General features: G+C 38.8%; 3 protein-coding genes across 3 annotated transcripts; all 3 read right to left on the reverse strand.

Moving 5' to 3' along the window:
* Window positions 1–1,856: 1,856 nt before the first annotated feature.
* LOC148065580 (somatostatin receptor type 5-like) lies at window positions 1,857–6,913 on the reverse strand. The gene is made up of 4 exons (XM_087808686.1): window positions 6,749–6,913; window positions 4,586–5,282; window positions 4,113–4,514; window positions 1,857–2,988 (listed from the first exon to the last, which is right to left on the reverse strand). Exons 2-4 carry the CDS (start codon window positions 5,246–5,248, stop codon window positions 2,884–2,886), a joined length of 1,170 nt encoding a protein of 389 aa, XP_087664812.1. The 5' UTR covers window positions 5,249–5,282; window positions 6,749–6,913; the 3' UTR covers window positions 1,857–2,883.
* A 7,602-nt stretch (window positions 6,914–14,515) lies between these two features.
* Window positions 14,516–15,532, reverse strand: LOC148065581 (myeloid-associated differentiation marker-like). The gene has a single exon (XM_087808687.1). It carries the CDS (start codon window positions 15,530–15,532, stop codon window positions 14,672–14,674), a length of 861 nt encoding a protein of 286 aa, XP_087664813.1. The 3' UTR covers window positions 14,516–14,671.
* Window positions 15,533–18,412: 2,880 nt separating this feature from the next.
* LOC148065582 (myeloid-associated differentiation marker homolog) lies at window positions 18,413–19,611 on the reverse strand. The gene is made up of 2 exons (XM_087808689.1): window positions 19,360–19,611; window positions 18,413–18,994 (listed from the first exon to the last, which is right to left on the reverse strand). The coding sequence occupies exons 1-2, from the start codon at window positions 19,609–19,611 to the stop codon at window positions 18,413–18,415; spliced, it is 834 nt and encodes a 277-aa protein (XP_087664815.1).
* Between the last annotated feature and the right edge of the window lie 3,635 nt (window positions 19,612–23,246).

Here is a 23,246-nt window from a genome sequence, read left to right on the forward strand (position 1 = left end):
GCGGGGAGACTGGAGCCTATCCCAGTATCATAGAGTGAGAGGCAGGGGACACCCTGGACAGGACGCCAGTCTGTCGCAGGGCACACAAAGACAGACAACCATTCACACACACTCTCATACCTATGGACAATTTCCCAAAGCTATCAATCATCCTCTGTATGTTTTTGGACTGTGGGAGGAAACTGGAGTGCCTGGAGTAAACCCACCCAACTCCACGCAGAAAGGTTGGCTTGGCCTGGAATCAAACGGACCGCGCTAACCACTGCGCCACCATGCGCACATTTGGGAGTTATTACATTGTATTTTGTTAAAAAATTAAAAATTCAAATATATATATATATATATATATATATATATATATATATATATATATATATATATATATACAGAAATATTATAGACCATAATGTTGTTGAGGAGATGTTTTGCTGATCATTTTGTTGTCAAACGCTTCAGATAAATTCAACTTTATTCTCCAGGGTGCCTCGTTAAGTGCCATTTTAGGAATTCAGAATATGCATTTAACTAAGTCAGAAGTAAATAAAAAAGACTGAATAGGTATTATGTGCACACAGGATACCTTTCCTAAACAGCTGGGTAAGCAAACCAAGCAAACCTTTACTAGAAATCACAACCAAAGTTTGGTTCTGTATAATAACTAATTCTGACAAAATACAATGTAATATATAGATATTGTAGAGCTGGACTTGGGAGCCTAACAGCGACCAGGTACAACCCCGCAAGTGGGAGGAAGAGGCAGAGGCTGATGCAGGAGAAGGTGCAACGTCAGTCGAGTTAGAGCGCACGAGCAGAGCAGGGGCCATGAAGCAGCAGGGTGCGTGGATGAAGTAGGGGCAGGCGATGAAGCGGAATGTCACCTGGAAAGATATCTGGACGTGGAACTCCGATTATAAAAATGACAACAGCTAAAAGACAAACACAAGATTTTGTGTGAGGAGACGTAAGCTGTAGCAATGAGCTATACAAGCTTTTAGAATAAACAGGGTAATGCCATGAATGAAATCAAATATTTCAATTATGATTTTGAAGAAAATCATGTCTTTTAAAAATTAAAAATAGTTTTTTTTTTCTGTGCGGCCCGCTGACCAGTTTGTTCACTTCTTCAAAGTCCTGCAGGTTTTCTTGGATAATATGTTAGTTGGTTTACCATAAACATCTGTTGAAGAATCAGCCCCCATCAGATCAATGGACTGGAAGCGTAAATAGCTATATAGTAGTGCAAAGCCACATATCCATTCTAGTTTGTGTCTTGTGTTCATTATTTTTACTCCTTAAAGAGGTGGTGTGCTTAAGATTTTTGGATTTCAAATGACTTATTTTTTTTATTCAAAAATCTCACTAATTGGGTTGAGCTGCAATCCAGCAATAATGTCTGGCAGAACAATGTCCAACACATACAGCTACTGTAAGGGCCATTTTTAATTTGAAGCTGTACTTAAGACTGAACAAAGTTATTTGATCAAGAAACTAAGACATATCATCCACTTTGTGCAACTCACTTTTTGCAAAAAGGGCTTCAACGACCAACCATTTAAAAGCAAAATGTCCAATTTAATAATAAAAACAACTCTTTCACTTGACATTGAGCTACACATTGTGACGTCAGAAGAGCTGCAGGTAGAAGGGTGTGTTTCCTACCCTCACATCCTGGAGGTGGGGATGTTACATGTAAACACGCTTTAATGAGGGAGAGGAGACTCATGCGACCAACACAAGAGAATTATGATATGAAACATATAACCAGTTAGTGAATGTAAAATAAATAAACAAGTACACAAAAGTTATTTTTTTAAAATAAAATAACCAGTGAAGGAAAGAGTCTGGAGCATGAACGCTACAAGAAAGAGTGTTTATTAGGAGACATTTTACAATCCAAAAATGAGCTGAACACTGACAATTGTTTGACTGATAAACTTATAATAAACTTCACACACAGCTGCTGCACGTTTCATACTTCTTAATGTGATAACTCCTGGTGTTTCTTTGATAATGTGTCAGGGTAGCTTCAGGATATGCCTGAGTCATTTTATATTTTAAATGTTTCAACATTCCTGCTATAAAATAAAACATGCTTTGCATCAAGCAAGTTACATCAGTTATTGGCTGTTATTTCATTAGAAGAAGATCAAATTGCTGTGTAAAAAAAACAACACAAATTTGTTATCAAGTTGGTTAGTTACAGGCACTAGGATCAATAACACGCGTATACAGTCTTACTGTGTCATGTAAAGCTCTTTAATTACAGTTTAATTTCCACATTTCAATCAATGTGCACTCCTTTTCAAAGACCTGGTTTTGCACCTGCTTACATTTAATCATGAAAAGAGAACTTGAAAAGGTGCATCCTTTATAAGGATATAAAGGAAGGAATGCATTGTCCTTTAAAAAGGGTCTAAAATGTATTGTATGTTATTCTTGGCTGAAGGCACTAGACCAATTATCTAAGTGCTTTTTTGATCAGTCATAAGAGAAGAGAGTGGAACTGAATTCCCCTGCTTTTGTGTTGAATGGCGAGTATCTTAAAGGAAAATTTTGCTAAAAAGCTGTTTCTTATTGAGATAAATCAGATAAATAGTTTTCAGATATAAATTCTCTTTATATTCTCTTAGGATCCAAGCCTATTAGGAATTCAGAGATATAAGCATTTAGGGAAGAGAGGATTGAGGTCACGCATTTTTGTTGCCCATGATAAATAATGATCATGAATCATTCACTATTTAGTTTTGTTCGACAAATTGTAAATTAATGTTACATCAGAGGAGTTGTAGCAAACGTGTGCATTATTTATGATAACTGGCAAGGTTTGGGTAAAACGTTGGATGTGCCTCGACAACTCAAAATACATAACCAAGACTTCATCAGTCAAGCATATACAACACGTTGAGAGTTTATTAATGAAAGTCCATTTGGCTCTTTTTCTGTTGAAGTTTCAACTTCAAGGTTACGGTCGACCTCCAATAGGGCAATCTGTAGAGAATAGTTGAACAATATGATTGTAATTCAGGAAAATACTAAACCATCAAGTAACTCAAAGAGCTCACAATTATATACATCTGAGCTACATGCATGTAGAAATGAAGTGATATTATTTCTTAATGCAATCTCTTGACAAAATCATTTGGCTTTAGTAATTAGTAAAGATCATTGCATGTATAACGCTTCTATATGCACATCCCAGAGCTGCATTTCTAACTAACGGAATTATCTCTCCATAGTTTAAATTAGAGCAGGGGACAGGACACTGGGACAGAATATCTCCAGGTCTTTTTGCCATAGCTCTTGAGCCCCTTGCAATAGCAATCTAAACTGAACCCTTATTTCTAGGTATTTGAAATGAGTCTCTCAATTAATAAAACAATGGTGTATGCAGACAATATACGTTATTCTTATGGTGTCCAACCACCAGTGGATATGGAAATTGGTTTAAAAAAAAAAATCAGGATTGACCCATACTTCTGGATGAACCCTAAATTAAAAATGTATACAAAAAAATATTCATTTTGGAGACAATGGAATAAAAAGGGTACAAATACTGGGTAGACTTGTATGGAGACGCACTCAAATTATCACTGCAGAAGAACTTGGTGCCAAAAGGACTGATTCTCAAAATGAATATTAAATATCTCAGGCAGAGTTAAATAAGTTATTATTACTCCTACTGTAATTACTATTACTCCAAACAGCTATTAATAAAATAGCATGCCAATAATACATTAACTCAAATTCACACCATCATTGAACACCATTAGTGCGATGGTGATTAAGTTCAACAAAAGCTTTAAGGTTTGACTTTTGGACTCTTTTAAGATGACATACCCCAATCAATTGGGGAAAATAGAAAATCTTGGTATTTGGTGCTGGTTAATGAGTAGTAGGCTAACTCTCCAATATCATATTTGTCCAAGAAAGATTTGATTAAATGGGACAGGTGTACTGTGTATTCCAAACTGCAGTAATAATTTTAATCCTGAATATATTATAGTATTTTTTACCCAGGTCAGGAAGTAATTTACATTAATACAGAACAACCAACATGATGCCAAAAGTTTATTCTCAAAGAGCCATTTACTTCTTTTCCAGTTTGATCTTACCTGTGTTGTTTGTCCATTTGGCTTCTTATTAACGCAGCTTATTTCTCTGTTTCTCCTCAGCTCCTCTTTGTGAAGAGACTCTTTTCCATCCTTCTGCTTCAGGTTCCTTGACCTGTGAAAACAAAGTATGGCTTCCAAGCGGTGCCTAAATTTGTCCGAAAGGACACCGTAGAGTATTGGGTTGGCACAGGAGTTGACGTATGTGAGGATGACGAGGGTGAAATACATTGCAGCTGTTGCATTGCTTTCAGGGATAATATAAAATAGGTTGACGATGTTTGCAATGTAGAAAGGAAGCCAACACAGTATGAACACCAGCACGATGATGACCACCATGCGGGTCACCTTTCGCTCAGATTTACGCCGCTTGGTTATGCCTGCACGCACACCTGCCGTCCTCACCTACAGGTCAAAACAAGTGATTAGACATTTAGTGTAAAAGAAGTCCAACCAAAATATTTCTTCTCTGTTACCTTGATGACAATAAGCAGGTAGCAGATGGAGATGACAATCAGAGGAGCAAACAATCCTAAGATGGAGGTATAGAGGATAAAGGCAATGGCCCACTTGTTCTCAGGTGGCGGCCAGGTCAGGTTACATGTGTTCAGCTCCTCTTGGACATGGGAATACATGCTGACTGGCAGCACAACCAAAAAGGAAACAATCCAGACCATGGCACTAAAGACTTTTGCCACTCGCGGTTTCCTCCAATTAACACTACGGATCGGGTGAACCACAGCCAGATAGCGGTCGATGCTCATAGCTGTCAAACAGAAGGTGGAGGTGAACTGGCTCATGGCATCAGCTGTCATGCACACCTTGCAGAAGAAGTTCCCGTATGGCCAGTACGACAGAGTACTATTAGTTCCGAGGAAGGGAATCCCCAAAATGTACACTCCGTCTGCAAAGGCTAGATTGAGGATGAAGATGTTAGTCACGGTTTTTAACTTGGCGTAGCGCAGCATGACGAAGACAGCCAGAGAGTTTCCCAGAATCCCCACAATGAAGACCACAAAGTAGATGACTGCCGTGACTACATTGAAGGGCATCGGCTCAACGCTTGACGCGTTTCCTCGGTTGAAGGTGTGCGTGGTGGACATGACAGTGTTCTCTGATGTCCAGTTGAAGACTTCCATGGTAAAGTGGGTTTTAGCATCCAGTTAGGGTTGACTGAGGAGAGAAATAAATAAATGTTTGATTCATATTTTTATATTTTTGGTAGGTTTGGAATTTTTGAAAGATGATAGTGAAGACATACTAAAATGATGGATGCTTTTTATTATTCCTCATTCTATTCTGAATAGAAATACAAAGACGATGGCTTTTGTACTTTGCTATTTTTGCTATTTTTTACCAAATAAAGTAGGATAGCAGGGGACAATAGCATTTTAGAACGCATCCTGCACAACACACATCAGAAACACCCACACAAAAGTGTGAGTAGCACATTAAAATATAAACACATTTTATTTACATAAATAATCCAATATTATACATTAATAAGCATATAGTTAGGGCTTACTCAGGTTCTGCCTCTCCCCCTTTTCGGTTAAAATGACGTTTTTTCACTTTCATTCATTGCTAATTTGGACCTGTTTTTCTTATATAGTGTTATTTAAACTGTAAAGCATCTTGAGAAAACTTTAAATAAATAAATGTAATTGAATGAATATATTAAATGCATTTTCTTTATTTTTCATAAAGAAAAAAATAATTAGCAGTTGTACTCAAATCACATTCAGAGGTCCCTCATCACAGACGCCCATATTTACAGGTGCAGAGAAACTTTCCACTGAATTGTCTGGGCAAGAGGCCAACACAACATTCTCTAAATTAGAACTGCGACTAAGAGGGCCTATCCAGTGTCATATACGTTTTTACTTCATTTTTTAAATAGCACCATTTATTTGTCAAATTAGATTGCTGTGCCAAAGTGAAGATTTATCTTCAACATTTAGGGTACCATCATCTTTCAATTAAAACATATGATTTCATGATATAGAATACACATGTATCATATATTCAAACATAACTTAATTTAATTTTACTTAAACTCAAAATTCATTTTTCGCCGACTTTCATTAATCAGTTTATTCAGTAATTTAACAAACTAACCACTGTATGTTAGGAGGTAGGAGCCCAGGAGGCATAACCTCTAATCTGATGGATCGAGAGTCTCCTCATCTCAATGAACAGCAACACTTTTTTTTAATTTTTTAATTTGCTACTGTTTACTTGGTGTTGATTTAATATTAAGTTTTCTGTGTTTACACTACAAAACTGTTCTCCCACTACTGCTTCTTCAAAATATTTTAAGGCTTCTTTGCATTTATTATCATTTTACGAATGACCTTTGAGGTAGACTAGCTGATTCCAGTCAGAAGTGGCAGACTGGGCCACCCGGGGCTGCAGAGAGATGTGTTGCACAAATAAATAGTTATTTGACGTGGGGAGTCACTGGACCGCGCTGAATGACGCGCGGACCCGCAGGACGGTGTTGAGGAAACAAACACTTGAGGACCCCTGTGCCCCTTCAGGCTGCGACGAACATCTCCCTATTAGTCCAGTTTGAAACCCGTTATAAATCGTCATTTGAAAATAATCTCATTCTGTTTAAGTAATGCACAAACGCATACCTGCGCGCTGCTACGCGTCCGCGCCGCATCATCCGCGCCTCTTTCCGGAGAAGTTACGCGTGTCTTAGACATCATCCAAGCAGGTTTTTTGGAGACGCACCTGTCTTCTCACGAGGCTGTGGAGTGCTTTATTTAACTATGTTGGATCTCAAAGGCTTGCACAGATAGAATCTAGCAAACAGGTAGAGAGACCTCACCAGCGGTACTTATGTGCGCGCACGTCCCGCCCACAGGGAGTTGTGACGTGAAGAAAAACTGCCGCCTGCCCTAGTCAATAAAAAAGAAAATGAATGTTGGATTGACTTAAATGAAAGTACGTAGAGAGAAAGAAAGATTGAAGAGATAGTAGTCCAATAATTTACATGATAGTTTTAATATAATTATGCTTTCATTTGTCTGCACATGGAAAATATATTTTGTACATGCCACCTTTTGTTAATATATACTATAAATGCAATATGAAATTGTATAATCGGTATGTGGTTTATAATAGATGTTATAACATTAAATATGTATTGTTTGAATATCATGGCTCTGTGATAGAACCCCTCCTTCCTCCCCCCATTTGTCTAGAACTGCCACTGGTGGAGGGGAGCTTTAAAATAATTGCTAATAAAAGTGAGTTATTCACTCGAAATTGCGAAATTGTTTTAAGGCCATACGAGCCTGCATTTCCTAGAAGAGATCTGAGGCTGTCCTCAACCCTAACATGGGATATTTATCAATTTCTAGCATCAGAAACCATCTCTGGTCATCTCTGACCATATATGAGTCACATCTGAAGTATTGTGTTTTAGCTATATATTTTTCTCAAATTCTAAATTCAAACATTATAATAGTTTAGTACACTGGCCGTTTTAAATAATCTGAACCCTATTATTTGATGAAAATCTGTTTGTTTTTTAATCAATCAATAGATTTGGCACACAAAAGTAAATGATGAACGTTTCATTTTAAACAGTACTGAGAGTAATATATTTATATGTTATCACTTATTACAAATTAAACCCTTAATATACTGGGGTGCTGTTTTCGCTCACTGTGGATAGTGTGGTTCGGTGTATGAACCTGATTCTGGGGAGGCCCAAATTACAATCTCCTCAGTGGTTTTCTCTGGTGGTTCCGGTGGTGCTGGATCCTCAAGGAAACTCTCGTTTTGCAGATTATGGTCCTGAGGTTCCTGATCATAACATGGATGCATCTGATATTGATGTCCTCACACCAGTGCCCTGTTTTACAGTGCCACTCTCCATTATATGCGTCAACTTCTATCCTGCAATGTTGGATTCCATTTTGCCCTGCCTATCCCCTCACATACTCTGTATCAGTTTCTCTGGCTGACAACAGGACAAAGAAAAACAGGTCAGAAACATAATAATAAAACCCCTAATATTCCAAACCAAGCTCCCAAAGCTGCCACTGTCCATCCAGTACTATAGGAACATTATTTAAAACCTTTCTTTGCAGCAGGACATAAGATATAATTCATCATTATCACACTGCAATAAATTAAATTAAATATATATATATATATATATATATATATATATATATATTTTTTTAAAGAACGCTGACCCTAATCCGCACTCTCAAATGAGCTAATCTATCTGGTGTAATGAAGTGAACGTTTACCGTTATGTATAAAGTAGTCTATTTCCAGAACTCAAAATCATACTCATCAGTTTTTCCACGACGTATGATTGGCTGAGTTAGATAAACTGGATCGTGTCACTGCCCTGAAACCTTCCCCTTATTTTGTTTAATGTTATTTATATTTTGTTGTAATGTTGTGCGTCACTGAGTTTGTCTTAACTGCAGCAAAAAAATTGCCTCACTGGGACAAAATAAAAATATTGAATCTTGAATCTTGTCGATTACCTACCACATCCGGGTTGTTGTGACATAATCTGATGTGTAAGTACAGGATTAACACAATTACAGTATTCACATAAGCATGTGCACTGGTGCCCTCATACAGGCCTCTCTAACTCCGTCAGCAACAAGGCAGAGACAGCCGTTCACAGTGCAGATTTCATTACAGTATTGACAGACTGAAATGTTTTAAATTAGTGAAAGTAAAAACTTGTTTTATAGTGTTTGGCGATCGTTTTGCACAAGTGCATTCATTCAAAACACAACTTAATAAGCGATTTGAAGATGCCCTCCGGACTGAAACCGGTAGTTTGTTCCACAGTAGAGGGGCTTGAAAACTAAAGGCCCTGGCTCCGAATCTACATTTAGAGATTTGTGGTATAACTAGTAGATCAGAGTTTAGGGATCGTAAGGTCCTTGAGGGTTGGTAAGTTTGGATTAAATCTTTAATGTATGTTGGTGCTAGACCATGTAAGGCTTTATAGGTTAGGAGAAGGATTTTAAATTGTATTCTAAATTCTACAGGAAGCCAATGTAGGGAAGACAGTACAGGGGAAATGTGTTCGCGCCTCTTAGTCTTAGTCAGGACACGAGCTGCAGAGTTCTGAATGAGCTGAAGAGTTCTGAGAGACTTTTTAGAACAGCCTGACAGAAGAGAGTTACAATAGTCCAGCCTGGAGGTAACAAAAGCATGGATGAGCTTCTCAGCAGCATCTAAAGGAAGGCAATGCCTAATTTTTGAAATGTTACGAAGGTGGAAATAAGCAGTCCGTGAGATTTGTTTTATGTGTGAGTTAAATGATAAGTCCTCGTCAAAGCATACACCCAGATTCTTTACAGTGGTGCTAGTAGCAGGAGCAAGTCCATTTTGTAAAGCTAGATCATTAGTTAATAATTGTCTGAGATGTTGCGGACCAACTAGTAAAACCTCAGTCTTTTCCGAGTTCAGTAGGAGGAAGTTTTTGGTCATCCATGACTTGATATCTGTTATACAGGACTGTAATTGTGTTAGCTGAATTCTTTCATCTGGCTTCATGGACAGGTAAAGTTGGGTGTCATCAGCATAACAGTGAAAATGTATAGAGTGTCTTCTAATCAAGTCCCCTAGTGGGAGCATATAGATTGTGAATAGTATTGGACCAAGAACAGAACCTTGTGGGACACCATAGCTGACCTTAGTGTGTGTCGATGAGAGGTGGTTGACATGTACATAGTGCGTTCTATCCGACAGGTAAGATTTAAACCAGTTAAGAGCAGTTCCACGAATGCCTAAATGGTTTTCTAGCCTCTGTAGAAGGATTTGGTGGTCGACAGTGTCAAATGCAGCACTGAGATCTAGAAGAACAAGAACTGAAACATGGCCCTGATCAGAGGCCATCAGTAGGTCGTTACTTACTTTTACCAGGGCGGTCTCTGTGCTGTGATGTTCCCTAAAACCAGACTGAAACACCTCAAATTGATCATTGTCCTGGAGATAATCACAGAGCTGACTCGTTACCACTTTCTCCAGAAGTTTTGAAATGAATACTAGATTAGAGATAGGCCTGTAGTTAGTGAGGACCTCTGGATCGAGAGTGGGTTTTTTAAGCAGAGGTTTAATTACTGCAACTTTAAAAATCTGAGGCACATAGCCGGATGTTATTGACAGGTTAATAATGTCAAGTATGAAAGTGCTAAGTAAGGGGAACAGTTCTTTAAGTAGCCATGTGGGAATAGGATCGAGAAGACATGTTGTGGACTTTGAGGAGGAAACAACCTGGGACAGCTGTCGAGGACTCACTGGTAGAAAGGAGTCAAAGTATGTATCAGTCATAGTGTCTGTGACCGGTGAGGCTGCACTGGTTGAATTAGACGAAACTAGGAGGTCTTGAATCTTTCCTCTAATAGTTACAATTTTTTCATTAAAAAAGTTCATAAAGTCATTGCTACTGAGATGAGAAGGGATGGACTGCTCAATGGACTGATGGCTCCGTGTCAGCCTGGCTACAGTACTGAATAAGAACTTGGGGTTATTCTTATTTGCTTCTATAAGTGATGAGTAGTAGCTGGCTCTGGCTTTCCGAAGAGATGCCTTGTATATTTTTAACTTATCCTGCCAGTCCTGGTAGAATTCATTATGTTTTGATGAACGCCATTTCTTCTCTAGTCGTCTACAAACCTGTTTTAATTTACGTGTTTCCTGAGTATACCAGGGAGCAAGACTACTTCTGTTAACAGCCTTTTTTGTTAGTGGTGCGATTAAGTCAAGCGTATTGTGCAACGAGTCTGTAAAACTGCCCACAAAGTTATCAATGTCTGGGTGACTATGGGTAGAGTTTCTTGACACACTGAGGCTAGGCGTTTTACTGAGCACTGAGGGAATTATTTCCATAAACTTGGTAACGACACTTTCAGACAGACATCTTTTGAGAGTGTTCCTGTTCCGTAGACTTGGCTCATTTAAAATGAAGTCAAAGGTTATTAATTGATGGTCGGAGAGAACTGAATTTTGAGGAGAGACAATAACATTTTTAATTTCAAGTCCATATGCTAGGACAAGGTCTAATGTGTGCTTAAAGCAGTGAGTTGGTTCATGTACATACTGAGAGAAACCAAATGACTCCAGGATAGAGTTAAACCTGTTAGCTAAGCTATCATGGACCATATCAACATGGATGTTAAAGTCACCAACAATAATCACTTTATCTGATTTAAGCACCAGGCTGGTCAAGAACTCAGGGAACTCAGACAAAAATTCAGAATAAGGTCCAGGGGGACGATAGACTCCAACAAAGAGAAGTGACTGACCTGATCTCAAGGTTGTATTAGATACGCTAAGTATAATACTTTCAAAAGAGTTTAAATCACATTGTGGTCTAGTAAAGGTTGACAGACATGAGTTGATGATGGCTGCGACTCCACCTCCTCGACCAGAGCGTCGAGGGGCGTTAAAGTTAGTGTGGCTGGGTGGTGTTGATTCATTTAAAGATACGTAATCATCTATAGACAGCCAAGTTTCGGTTAATAATAATAAGTCAATGGTTTTATCTGATATAAGTTCATTAATTAGTGCAGCTTTTGAGGACAGGGATCGGATATTCAACAATCCACACTTAATTCTCCTGTCCTCTACAATGGTAGTATTTATTTGATTTAGATTTATTTGAATTAGATTATCTTTAATAGCTCTTCTACTGACATTTTTACTTGGTTTTATTAAGCGGGTCAGATTGACCCTCTCTATGTGGTTAGAGGTGGGTGGCTGTTGACTGTAGGAGCGAGTGGCACTGTACCAAGATGGCCGCCCCGTATACACACCGCTCTAGTGGCAGGCAGTGGATGCGGCGTCTTTGTATAGAGATGTCTATGGAACCGACATGATGGGCTATTATAAAAGCGACCCCAGACCCGAGGGAGACAGGACGAATGACGACGCAAACCAAGATTATTAGCAGAACGTGAATCAATGCAAATATAGTTTATCAGTGTGAAGAATTCTACAAACATACAGACTCATCACTGTTGATGATTATTTTAATAAATAAAATAAAATAAAATAAAATAAAATAAAATATAAATATTAATATTAATATAAAAAAGATTAGAAAATAAAACAACAAATCGGCGGGAGTACGCACAAGAAGTCTAGATGCTACAAGGTTTGCCAAACAAGTACTTGTGGAACTTTTTAAGACCAAAAATGAAGGCTAGTGCCTCCTTTTCGAGTTAGGAATAACCTCTTGCTGCTGATGTCACAGGTCGTAACAAGTAAACTCACAAAACGCACACACAATCTATTATATTGAGACATTACTGCCATCTACTGACAAAACATAGAACCAGCACTCTACTACATTCCTCCCCTTTGTCTTTTAAAACGCTTTACCAAATATCACACGAAACTTAAGTAACCAAAACAATTGCAATTTACCTTTTTCTTTTTTTTTTCCTGTATAATTTTTCTTATACATTCAACCTGTGTAATCCTTCAAAAAACGGGGTTTGCATGTCATTCTCTGAGAAACAGAAATAATTAACTGTATACCCACAGATATCGCCGGCAACTGGTCCACATGTCTGCGCACAATATTTCCTTCTCCTAACATGCTTTTGTAGGAAATATGACCTATGATTTTCACCTCTCATCTGTCATATTTCTTTTGATTCCTCTGTGTCCTCTCCATCTTTGCTCTAAGGTCAGGATCATTTTTTTTTTTAATCAAACGTGGATCTCAGTTTCCTACCTCTTAACAACTTCGCTTGAGGCCTGTAGTGGACTAGGGGTGATGTGGTGACTAAAAAAAATAGGATGAACCGTTCTGATGCCGTTGAAAGGAAAAAGTAAAATTTTGTGGTCAATGCAGATGACAAATTTTCTCCCATATAAATATTTATGGCACACTGCATTCTAAGCATCACTAACCCCTCATAATCCAGTTGTTAATACTTCGCTTCAGCGGATATGACGTGAAGCTGACCGGTCTATCCTGGTATTCAATGTAACAACACTGCTCCTAACCCATACAGTGAGGCATTACAGGACAAGATCAAGACTTTTTGGCTGTCATAATGCAGTAACACTTATGAAGATTGCATGATCCTCTTTGAATCCTCAAAAGCTCTCTCTTGTTCTTTCTCCCATCTCCATGGTTTTGCCTTTTTTAGAATGTTAATATAAAGTATAATAATTTAAAGTTTGGCAGAAACCTGTTGTAGTAGTTCAGCATTCCAAGGTGTGCATATAGTTCGCTCAAATTTGGTTTGGCTAGTGCATTTAACTGTTACCTTGTCTGTTTCCTTTTGTTGCAAGGGACGTAATCCAGTCGCACTACCTTATAACAGATAACTCAGCTTCAGGTTTATTAAGGTAAACTTGTCTCGTTCTAAGCAAATGCCTCCATATAAACGCTGCAGCCCATGTTTTACTGTACCCAAATGGTCTTCATCTCGACCAGTTAGCAGAATGTTGTCCAGACACATTTGTTATGTCAGCCACCAGGCTTTCCATCATGCGCTGAAAAATGTACAGATTAGAGTACACACCAAATGAAAGACGTTTTATCTGGAAAAGACCGTTTTGGGTGTTAATAGTGATGTATGATTTTGTCGTTCATTCATGGTCACTTGTTGTCACCTGTCACCTGACGCTTTTAAAACCAATCTTTCCACTTGGTTATTGAGTACTGTTGAAGTTTAAAACCTTTTTTTACTGAGACTTTATAATCTTCACCTATACTCAAAGTTTTCTAGTTTTTAAGAATTCTTTCTTCCACATGATATAAGGCTTTGGTCTGAGTTTGTAGATTTAAACTCTCGGCCCTCACCAGTTTCACAGATCTTCTTTAAATAAATCTTCAATCTGCCCAAACACTTCCTACAAGCACAGTCCAGGGTTTACCAACTTATGTATATGTACAGAGTTATATTCCAGTTCTTTTATCCATGCCCTGCCAGACAGATTTGGTCAGAGACTCATTATTATTTGATATCCATCATTGAACAACAAAATGTAATTCCTTGTTATTCCCAACTGTCTGTACATAGCAGATCTTTCCAGAAATTTGCCAGGAGAAATATGATTTGAAGAAATATGTTTAATTTTCCGTTGTTATAGTATGTAATTAGAAAACCAACCATTATTGAATAAACATTTGATAAATTCCGGTTGACCTCAATGTCTGGCAACACGTTTGATGTAAATATCTGTAATTATAATAAAAAACAACTATATTAAAATAATAGAATTAGGGAAAAGGATACTTTATATCAATTAACTGTATTAAATGTTTTGTTTTGTATGATTCCCTGACGATTCCAGAGTCTATTTAAGGCATCAATGTTCACTTATATAACTATACAGTACAGTTCCTAAAAATGATGGCTAATTGTTTTGAATAATGGCGCAGCACAGTTGATCTCTGACATAAATAGCCTTACATAATCAGATAATTTGACATGTATGACAGTGATAAGCATTTCAATAATTAACTCAAGTTCCCAAGCCAGCCAAGAGGAAATAAATTCCTTGTATTATCACATTTGACACGAGGAAATCTACTTGTTCAAGTCCTCTCATTCACTGGGCACCGGGGTGAAGAACACCAGCCAGACTGAGTAGACAGAGTCCAGAATATAAACAAAGGTGTTGAAAATAGTCATGAAGGTAACAAACACCAGTTTATCCCAGGAGCACAGGTATTCACAGTCAGGGGGTCTCCTATTGTTTGTGAAGCTGTACAGCGGCCACATCACCAATACTGTCATGTACAAGAGTGCTGACAGCCCATTGTAGACGATCGCGACCACGTCAAAGTTGACAGGGAAGTGTTTGTTCAGCCCTGCCACACTAAGCAGGATGATGACGATGGCGAAGATGAAGCACAAGGAGTACACAGCGACGCACCACTGCAGCCCGGGGAATCTCAGATATTGATCCTTCTCCAAAGATGTGAAGATGAGACACGCCAGGAACGATTCCAGCATCTTCATGATTCCTGGTACCGTAGAAAGGAAGCCACTGAGTTGACCTCTTGGAAGGAGCCGGGTGTAGACCACCTCAGCTGTGTAAACGATGAAGCACAACCAGGAGATGACAGTGGCGCTGATGGCTCGGTAGCAGACGCTGCAGGTGAAGAAAGCCGGGTAGAGGATTGAGGCGGCCAGACACATGAGGCTCGCCAACATAGCAAACGCGCAGGTGAAGTCCTCCCAGGAGAACGGTAGTTTAGTGCTGTAGGTGGTGAACTCGAGGATCACGATCATGAGAGTGAAGACGAAGCAGAAGCACCATGAGAACATGCACCAAGCCCAGTATGGAGATGCAAAGACCTGTGCAGTCGCCACCAAACTCAGAGTCAGGCAAGTGAGGAAAGTAGCTGCTATTCGCATCAGACCCAAAGGCTGCACGAGAGACCTGTAGTTAACCTGGATCATCTTGAAACAGTTTTTCTAAACTTGAAGGTATCCTTCACCATACATGAAAAATAATCCCAACACAGTCCGGTTGATGTAATCCATGAGAGAGGGTTTGTTCTTCTAAAGTGAAACCCAACTGCATATTCAAGAGCAACATCCTGGTCTTATCTGCCTAGTTTATGAGCCTATGTTGGGTCGGTGATTGGACACAGGTCTGTTTTTATCTGCAGATCTACACAACCACACACACAATCGCACACACATGCACACACTCATGCACCCACCCACCCACACACTGGAAACTGGTTGTGAAACACAAGCTTGATTCATGTGTAATCTTTAACAGAAATGGGTGGAGTTCCCTTTGTTAAATAGAGACTGAAGAAGAAAAGGAAGACTTATAGTTTGTTTTTAATATATATTCCTATTTAAAATGTGTATCAGTTTGATGAAGAAGATGAAAAGGGGTGTATTTCTATGTTGATGACACAGGTGAAAACTTTAAAATGACTCGTTATTTTCAGAGTTACTAGTTACCATGTTTATCACAGGGTAAGTAACTTTTTTGTAGGTGAGGGATAAAGGCAGATTTTATCTAAGTGGAAGGGCCAGTGAAAGGTTGATTGCTGAAATTAAACAATTAAGAAAAAATTAAAAAACATATAATGGAATAAACAAATACAAATAAAAAATAAAGACAGACAAAATACACTTTTTGGTACAATTTGTAATGTAAACATGTTCACCCATGTATAGTTTATAGTCAGCTATCATTGCATGCAAGATGAAGCCTAGCGGGATGCTGCAAGGGCAGGTTTCAGTCCAGCTGAGATGGGTTCCTTATACGTCGGTCTTTGTCTTGTCATCATTGCGGGATTGCACATGCCTTCTCAGAACATAACTTGAGTGTTTCAAAAACCTTTGTTTGAATCTTTTAAAGCAGGGTCTGTACACACAGATGAGAAATAGACCCTGGTCGCTATCTTTCATTGCCTGGTAAGAGCTGAGCCACTAAGGAGGTAAATGTCTAAGGCCAGCTCAATTAGCTATGTTTGCTTCCACTTACGTGTTGACATATGTGCCAGTCTAGGGGATTTCTTCAGCTGATGAGGTAAGAATATAGTTGACTGGAGGTCTCTGCTGCTGATGGACAAAGCACATACGAACAAGAAAGACCTATACCTGAGTCTACTTGAGTACAGAAACACACCTGTGGACAACTTCAAGTCGCCAGCGCAACTACTAAAAAAAAGCCAGGGCGAAAGTAGACAGCCTTGAGGGGATCCAGTGTTGAGGGCCTATCAAGAAGTCTATGATCCACCTGCAGAGGGAGTCCGGCACGTTTAGCTGCTAGGGCTTGTCTCGGAGCAGAGACGGGAGGATGGTGTTGAATGCAGAATATGTATGTCAGGTTAGGAATCTGACTTAAACTGTAAACATCAGATTTGATTTAAAGGCACAACGTTTTTCTCATAATGAGGAGAGATGAATACAAGACCCTCTCACTAGAAGGTCCCATTTTCACCCTGGAGTGCCTTGTTTCAGTCACACCTTTATACACAAATTTACGTTATCTATTACCCATGAAACAGGACAAAGTTCAGCCACAAGGAAACCAAAACAGATCGTCAAAATAGTCGTTAAATGTAACAGAGGAAGATGTTTCTTCCGATCTTCTTACTTGATTTAATCAGTCCTGAGTGTTTTACAACATATACAAATCAAGCAGTGATTGAAACAAGAGCAACGGTAAACACGTTTTCCTTGGTTCAACAAATTTGATAACACTCAAAACACTAACTTGGTATTTTCCCACCAATGTATATTAGTTTTGATGTTCTAATTGAACTGATTTTATTTAAGGAAAGTTTTGTTTGAAAATTAATGCTGAAAGATAGCATGATCAATATTTTATTTTTGTATCTGAGATATTCCTTAGGATGTTATATTATCTTGACAGTTTGTGTGTTTAAGTAATGAGTAGTTACATTATTATTTATTATTTATTTTTCTTTAGAAGGGGAATGTAATTTTCGTATATTACCACCCCTGCACCTTAAAGGTCACTAGTTCTATAGTCAGGTATCGGTAGTTATTAAATGTGCTGCAATAAAGACATGTGTTAACCTTTGCTGAATCTGATATTTTTGAGAACACAACAATAATAATAAGACAATAATGATGATAACCTTACAATAAGCCGACATTTAAGTGGAGGTGAGGCCATTTACAGGTGAGGCTATAATAGTGCATTAATCTTTCTTAGCGGAAGTGTTAACCTAAATTTGGCCGGTAGAGGGCATAGGTTGCATCAAGTAGAACCTCAGTGGTTTTCTGTGGCAGTGGAACTTTATAAGCATAACAACGCAGGGAGCCAAAAAGAACATCTTCAATTTCCCTAGTGCTTTGTTCAGTTTTATTTGTGTATTTTTCCATCTCTTTGCAGAAAAACCTATTTATTTGTGATCATTTAAACATGTTTTTTATGCATTTTGAACATACAGAAGACACAAAACACAAATATGTAAATATGATAGAAAATCAAAATCCGTCAAATGTATTATATTAATCGACAATATGTTGTGTTTTTAGTTTACACGATTGACAGTAAAAAAGCTTTTAGAATGCACATTTATAATGAAACATACATTGAAGTTGTCATCTCTGAGATGTTTTATTCAGAAAACACATTCAATTGGCAGGATTATCACTAAAGGTAAATGGTAATTAATGTTCGCATAGCATTCATAGGTGATGCTTGGTGATTCATTCGTTATCTGTCATGAGGCACCATAAAATACACATTAAGGGAAGGGACAGGGTGGGTCTCATTGACCTTTGAGAGCAACATAATATCCATGCTGAAGCTTGAAACAAGTTTTGTGAGCACTGAATGACTTATCTACTGATGAAAACAATCTTGAATGAATAAACAGTGTCAACGATATAAACCACCAGGTTGACACATGTCATGAAAGTTATCACCACCAGAGCATCCCATGGACACGGTTTTACACAGTTATTTGGCCTGCCTTTGTTGTTCTTAAAGCTGTAGAGTGGCCAAATGACTACGGCTGTCATGTACATCAAGATGGCCAACACGTTAAAAAAGATCAGAACTTTATCAAAGGGCACTGGGAATAGTGCCAGAAGTCGAAAGATGGTGAAAAGAATGATGAGGAGGGCGACGATGAAGCAGATGGAATAGACGGCGACACACCACTGGAGCCCGGCATACCGTGTGTAGTGACTCCGTTCCAGACAGATGAAGATGATACAGGCTACAAATGTCTCTAGGACTTTAAGGAGGCCGGGCACGGTGGCAAGAAACCCGCTTATCTCACCAGGTTTTGCTCGGATCAGCCCGACCTCGACCGCATACGCGATGAAAGCAAGACAGGACATGACGACTGCAGCAATCTGTTTGTCACAATTTGGACAAGAAGTGTAGTTTGGATAGATGATGGAGGCTGCCAGGGTCTGGAGAAAAGAGACAACACATCTCTGTAAAACTCTGTCACATAACAGATATTCGAACCACAAACATACATTTAATCCCCTCCTGTCATTTAATATTAGTTGTTGAAGTTAATAAATAAACACTCTACCTACTCTACTATGAAAGAACTTCTACCCAATGACAGGAGTAATTATTAACTATTAAGACCTATTTTATCTGTAAAAAACGTAGTTTCTTGATAGGAACAATTCACACATTCATTAACCTGCAACTAGTTGAGGCAGGGTTAGGGAGCCTGTCCGAACTAGTCAAGCATAACGGAGCCTCTAGTCCAGGCAAGGAACATATAGTCAAACCCTCATCAATGAGCCTATTGACTACTCACCATTAAGGTGGCCAACATTGCGAAGGCAGCAGTGAAGTCATCCCATGATATCGGTAGTTTGGAGCTCACATCAGTGATTTCAAAAAGCAGAATCAAGACGGTGACAGCAAAACAAAAACACCAAGTGAAAATGCACCATGTCCAGAAAGAGTTTGTTCTGTGACCCAATGATGCAACCAGGCTGAATGCGATACAGGTGAAGATCACCTCCAGAATACGCACTATAAGCACCCTAAGGTCCAGTGTTACCATGGCGGAGCTGTATCTTAACTCAACACGGAAATAAATGAATATTCCTCTTCAGATATGCTTTGTGGCCGATCCTCTCACTGCTCTCTGCAAGTGTGCTGGAGAAATAAGGCAGCTAAACGTGGAACCATCTGCCACTCCCTCAGCCAGGTAACGTTAATGTTTGTGTAGGTACGAAGCAGCATTTATCACCTGTGTGCACAATAAATACCTCGATAACATACAGCCTCCCTCTTCCCCTGCCTCGATGCACCCTCAGTAATGTTTGCGAACTTCACAGCTTTCCCACCCAGCGATGACTCAAATCTGTCATTGTGAAATAGGACTCATTTGTGGAGGTGAATGGATGAGGTCAAAGTCACTGATGACCAAGGGAAAGCATGTAGATGATAAATAGGATATTGGGGAAAAAAACAGTAGAGACAGGGAGGGAATTCGATTTGAAGTTGTTTATGGAAATGTAATGAAAGCTGAGAGGTAGGAGAATAACCAAAATAGTGCCGGGCTAGAGATGCCAATGGTTTGGAGAAAGTGGAACCAACTAAAACATGTGCAAACCCTTTCTCTGATAAATCTTGGGAGATGTGAATTCTTAAATACTTACTACTTTTAGGTTATGGCTAGCACGGCTAACCTTGACACATTTTTTGTAAGTAAGTAAGTAAGTAATTAGTATTTGTAGAGCGCTTTTCAAGACCAGGGTCACAAAGCGCTTAAACAATCAAAAAATACCCAATAAAATAAATGATTAAAAGGCTAACACAGAGAAGAACACAAGAGTCTTAAAAAAATCAAGTGAAAGCCTTTTATCCAGATGGTACATTTGACCAGTTTACGGAGTAACCAGAGATAATACTGTAGAGAAGAATTGGATGATGCTAAAACACTCTTGAAGAGATGACTAACTTCCTTAGGTGGATCAGAAAGTCATTTGCATAGCGGATTATTATGTGTTACCTGCGTGGTGTTTGGATACCTTTAATTGTGCTACTTTCCCTGATTGATTGATACTGCAAGAGATTCATTAAAAAGAGTAAAGAGGGATGGGGACAGCAAAAACCCCTTTCTCGTGCCATTGGCTATCCTATGTTTTTTTTAAATAACCCATGTCATCGTATTGACTGTGGCCATAGGAGATGTGCGATTTCCCAAACCTGAATGTTAATACATTTATACACTGTTGTTATTTAACAGGTTTCTGTGATCAATAATCAAAAATATAGTGACTTATGTGTGTGTTTAAGTTCCTGAAGGGGGAAAGTCATCCCAAAAACCAGATGACAAGGAAAGGAAGGAAGGAAATTTTACAAGACATCATGATTGAGCCACAAGCAGTAGATGTTTGAAATTGTAAAAACCCCAGAATATCTTCAAGTACATTGGAGTGTGGCTATACAATCAACTGGTCTGGTCATGCAACACAGACCACTTGTATAAGAAAGTTTACATTAAATTGTACTTTCTGAGGAGGCTTTGATCATTTAACATCTCCAGGATACTTCTCTGCATCAGTCTCTGGTGATACAGTGGTATGAAAAAGTTTGGGCACCCCTGTACATTTTCATGATTTTCCTTTATAAATCATTGGTTGTTTGGATAAAAAATTCCACAAACACAGTGATATTTGAGAAGTGAAATAAAGTTTATGATTTACAGAAAGTGTGCAAGAATGATTTAAACAAAATTAGACATGTGCATAAATTTAGGCATCACAAAAGAAAAATTACTCAATATTTTGTGCATCATCCTTCTTCAGAAATAACAGCCTCTAAACGCTTCCTATAGCTTCCAATTAGGGTCTGGATTCTGGTGGAAGGTATTTTGGAGAATTCTTCTTTACAGATCCTCTCCAGTTCAGTCAGGTTTGATGGTTTCCGAGCATGGACCGCCCGCTTTAAATCACACCATACATTTTCAATAATATTCAGGTCTGGGCACTGAGATTGACATTCCAGAACGTTATACTTGTTCCTCTGCATGAACGCCTTAGTCGATTTTGAGCAGTGTTTAGGATCATTGTCTTGTTGAAAGATCCAGCCCCGGCGCAACTTCAACTTTGTTACTGATTCCTGGACATTGTTCTCCAGAATCTGTTGATATTGAGAGGAATCCATGCACCCCTCAACTTTAAAAAGATTCCCCGCGCCTGCACTGGCCACACAGCATGATGGAACCACCACCAAATTTCACTGTAGGCAGCAAGTTATTTTCTTGGAATGCTGTGTTCTTTTTCCGCCATGCATTATGCCCAAATGACTCTATTTTAGTTTCATCAGTCCACAGCACCTTATTCCAAAATAAAGCTGGCTTGTCCAAATGTGCTTTAGCATACCTCAAGCGACCCCGTTTGTGGCGTGTGCAGAGAAAAGGCTTTTTCCGCATTACTCTTTGATAAAGCATCTCCTTGTGTAAAGTGCGCTGAATAGTTGAACAATGCAGAGTAACACCATCTGCAGCAAGTTGATGTTGCAGGTCTTTGGAGCTGGTCAGTGGGTTGACTGTGACTGTTCTCACCATCCTGCACCTCTGTTTATTTGAGATTTTCCTTGGTCTGCCACTCCGGGCCTTAACTAGAACTGTGCCTGTGGTCTTCTATTTCCTCACAATGTTCCTCACAGTTGAAACTGAGAGCTTAAATCTCTGAGATAGCTTTCTACATCCTTCCCCTAAACCATGTTGTTGAACAATCATTGTTTTCAGGTCATTTGAGAATTGTAAGAAACACTTACAATTGGCCTCCTTAAATACCCTTTCTCATGATTGGACTCACCTGTGTATGGAGGTCAAGGGTCACTGAGGTTACCAAACCAATTTTGAGTTCCAATAATTGGTGCTAAAGGTATTAAAATCAACAGTATACTGTATAAGGGTGCCTAAATTTATGCACATGCCTAATTTTGTTTAAATAATTCTTGCACACTTTCTGTAAATCATATAAACTTTATTTCACTTCTCAAATATCACTGTGTTCATCTATAAGATATATTTAACTGGATTTTTTTTTATCCAAACAACCACTGATTTATAAAGGAAAATCATGAAAAATGTACAGGGGTGCCCAAATTTTCTTCACTGTAAATGTTCTGTTATATGCTGTCTTGCTAGGGTGGGAAAGTAACCAAGAGGATCTTTTACAGGTTGGAAAGGTTGATCTGGCGAACTGGCTCTGTGGTTGTCAGAAAACGGGACTCACTGGTGACAGTTGCAGAGAATAGATCTTTAAACAAACTACTTGCTACATTGATAATGTCAGTCATCCACTGCACACTTTCATCAGTGAGCAAAGAAGCAGAGTGAGTGGAAGGCTGCTCCTCCCCAGATGAAACACTAATAAACTCAGGGAATTCTCCATTCCGTACACTATCAAGCTGTATAACTTGTGCATTTAATGGCAGGTGGAGGGAGTGTGGGGGTTGAGAAGATGACCTATTTCTATTTTTAACCTTATATCCTGATGGATCTATGTGCGCTTTATTCTTGTTCTTGTTGTATGTTGAATATTCGTGGTGATGACATCAAAGATCAGGGACTATAATGGCACAATAAAGGCCCAATTTACAATTTCAGGTATTTAAGGGAAACTAAAATGTATAAATGGACTAAGCATTTGTTTTGCTTAGTGCATTTCATTTTTTGAG

This window comes from Callionymus lyra, chromosome 15, assembly GCF_982586985.1.
Source record: "Callionymus lyra chromosome 15, fCalLyr1.hap1.1, whole genome shotgun sequence".
Lineage (NCBI taxonomy): Eukaryota > Metazoa > Chordata > Actinopteri > Syngnathiformes > Callionymidae > Callionymus > Callionymus lyra.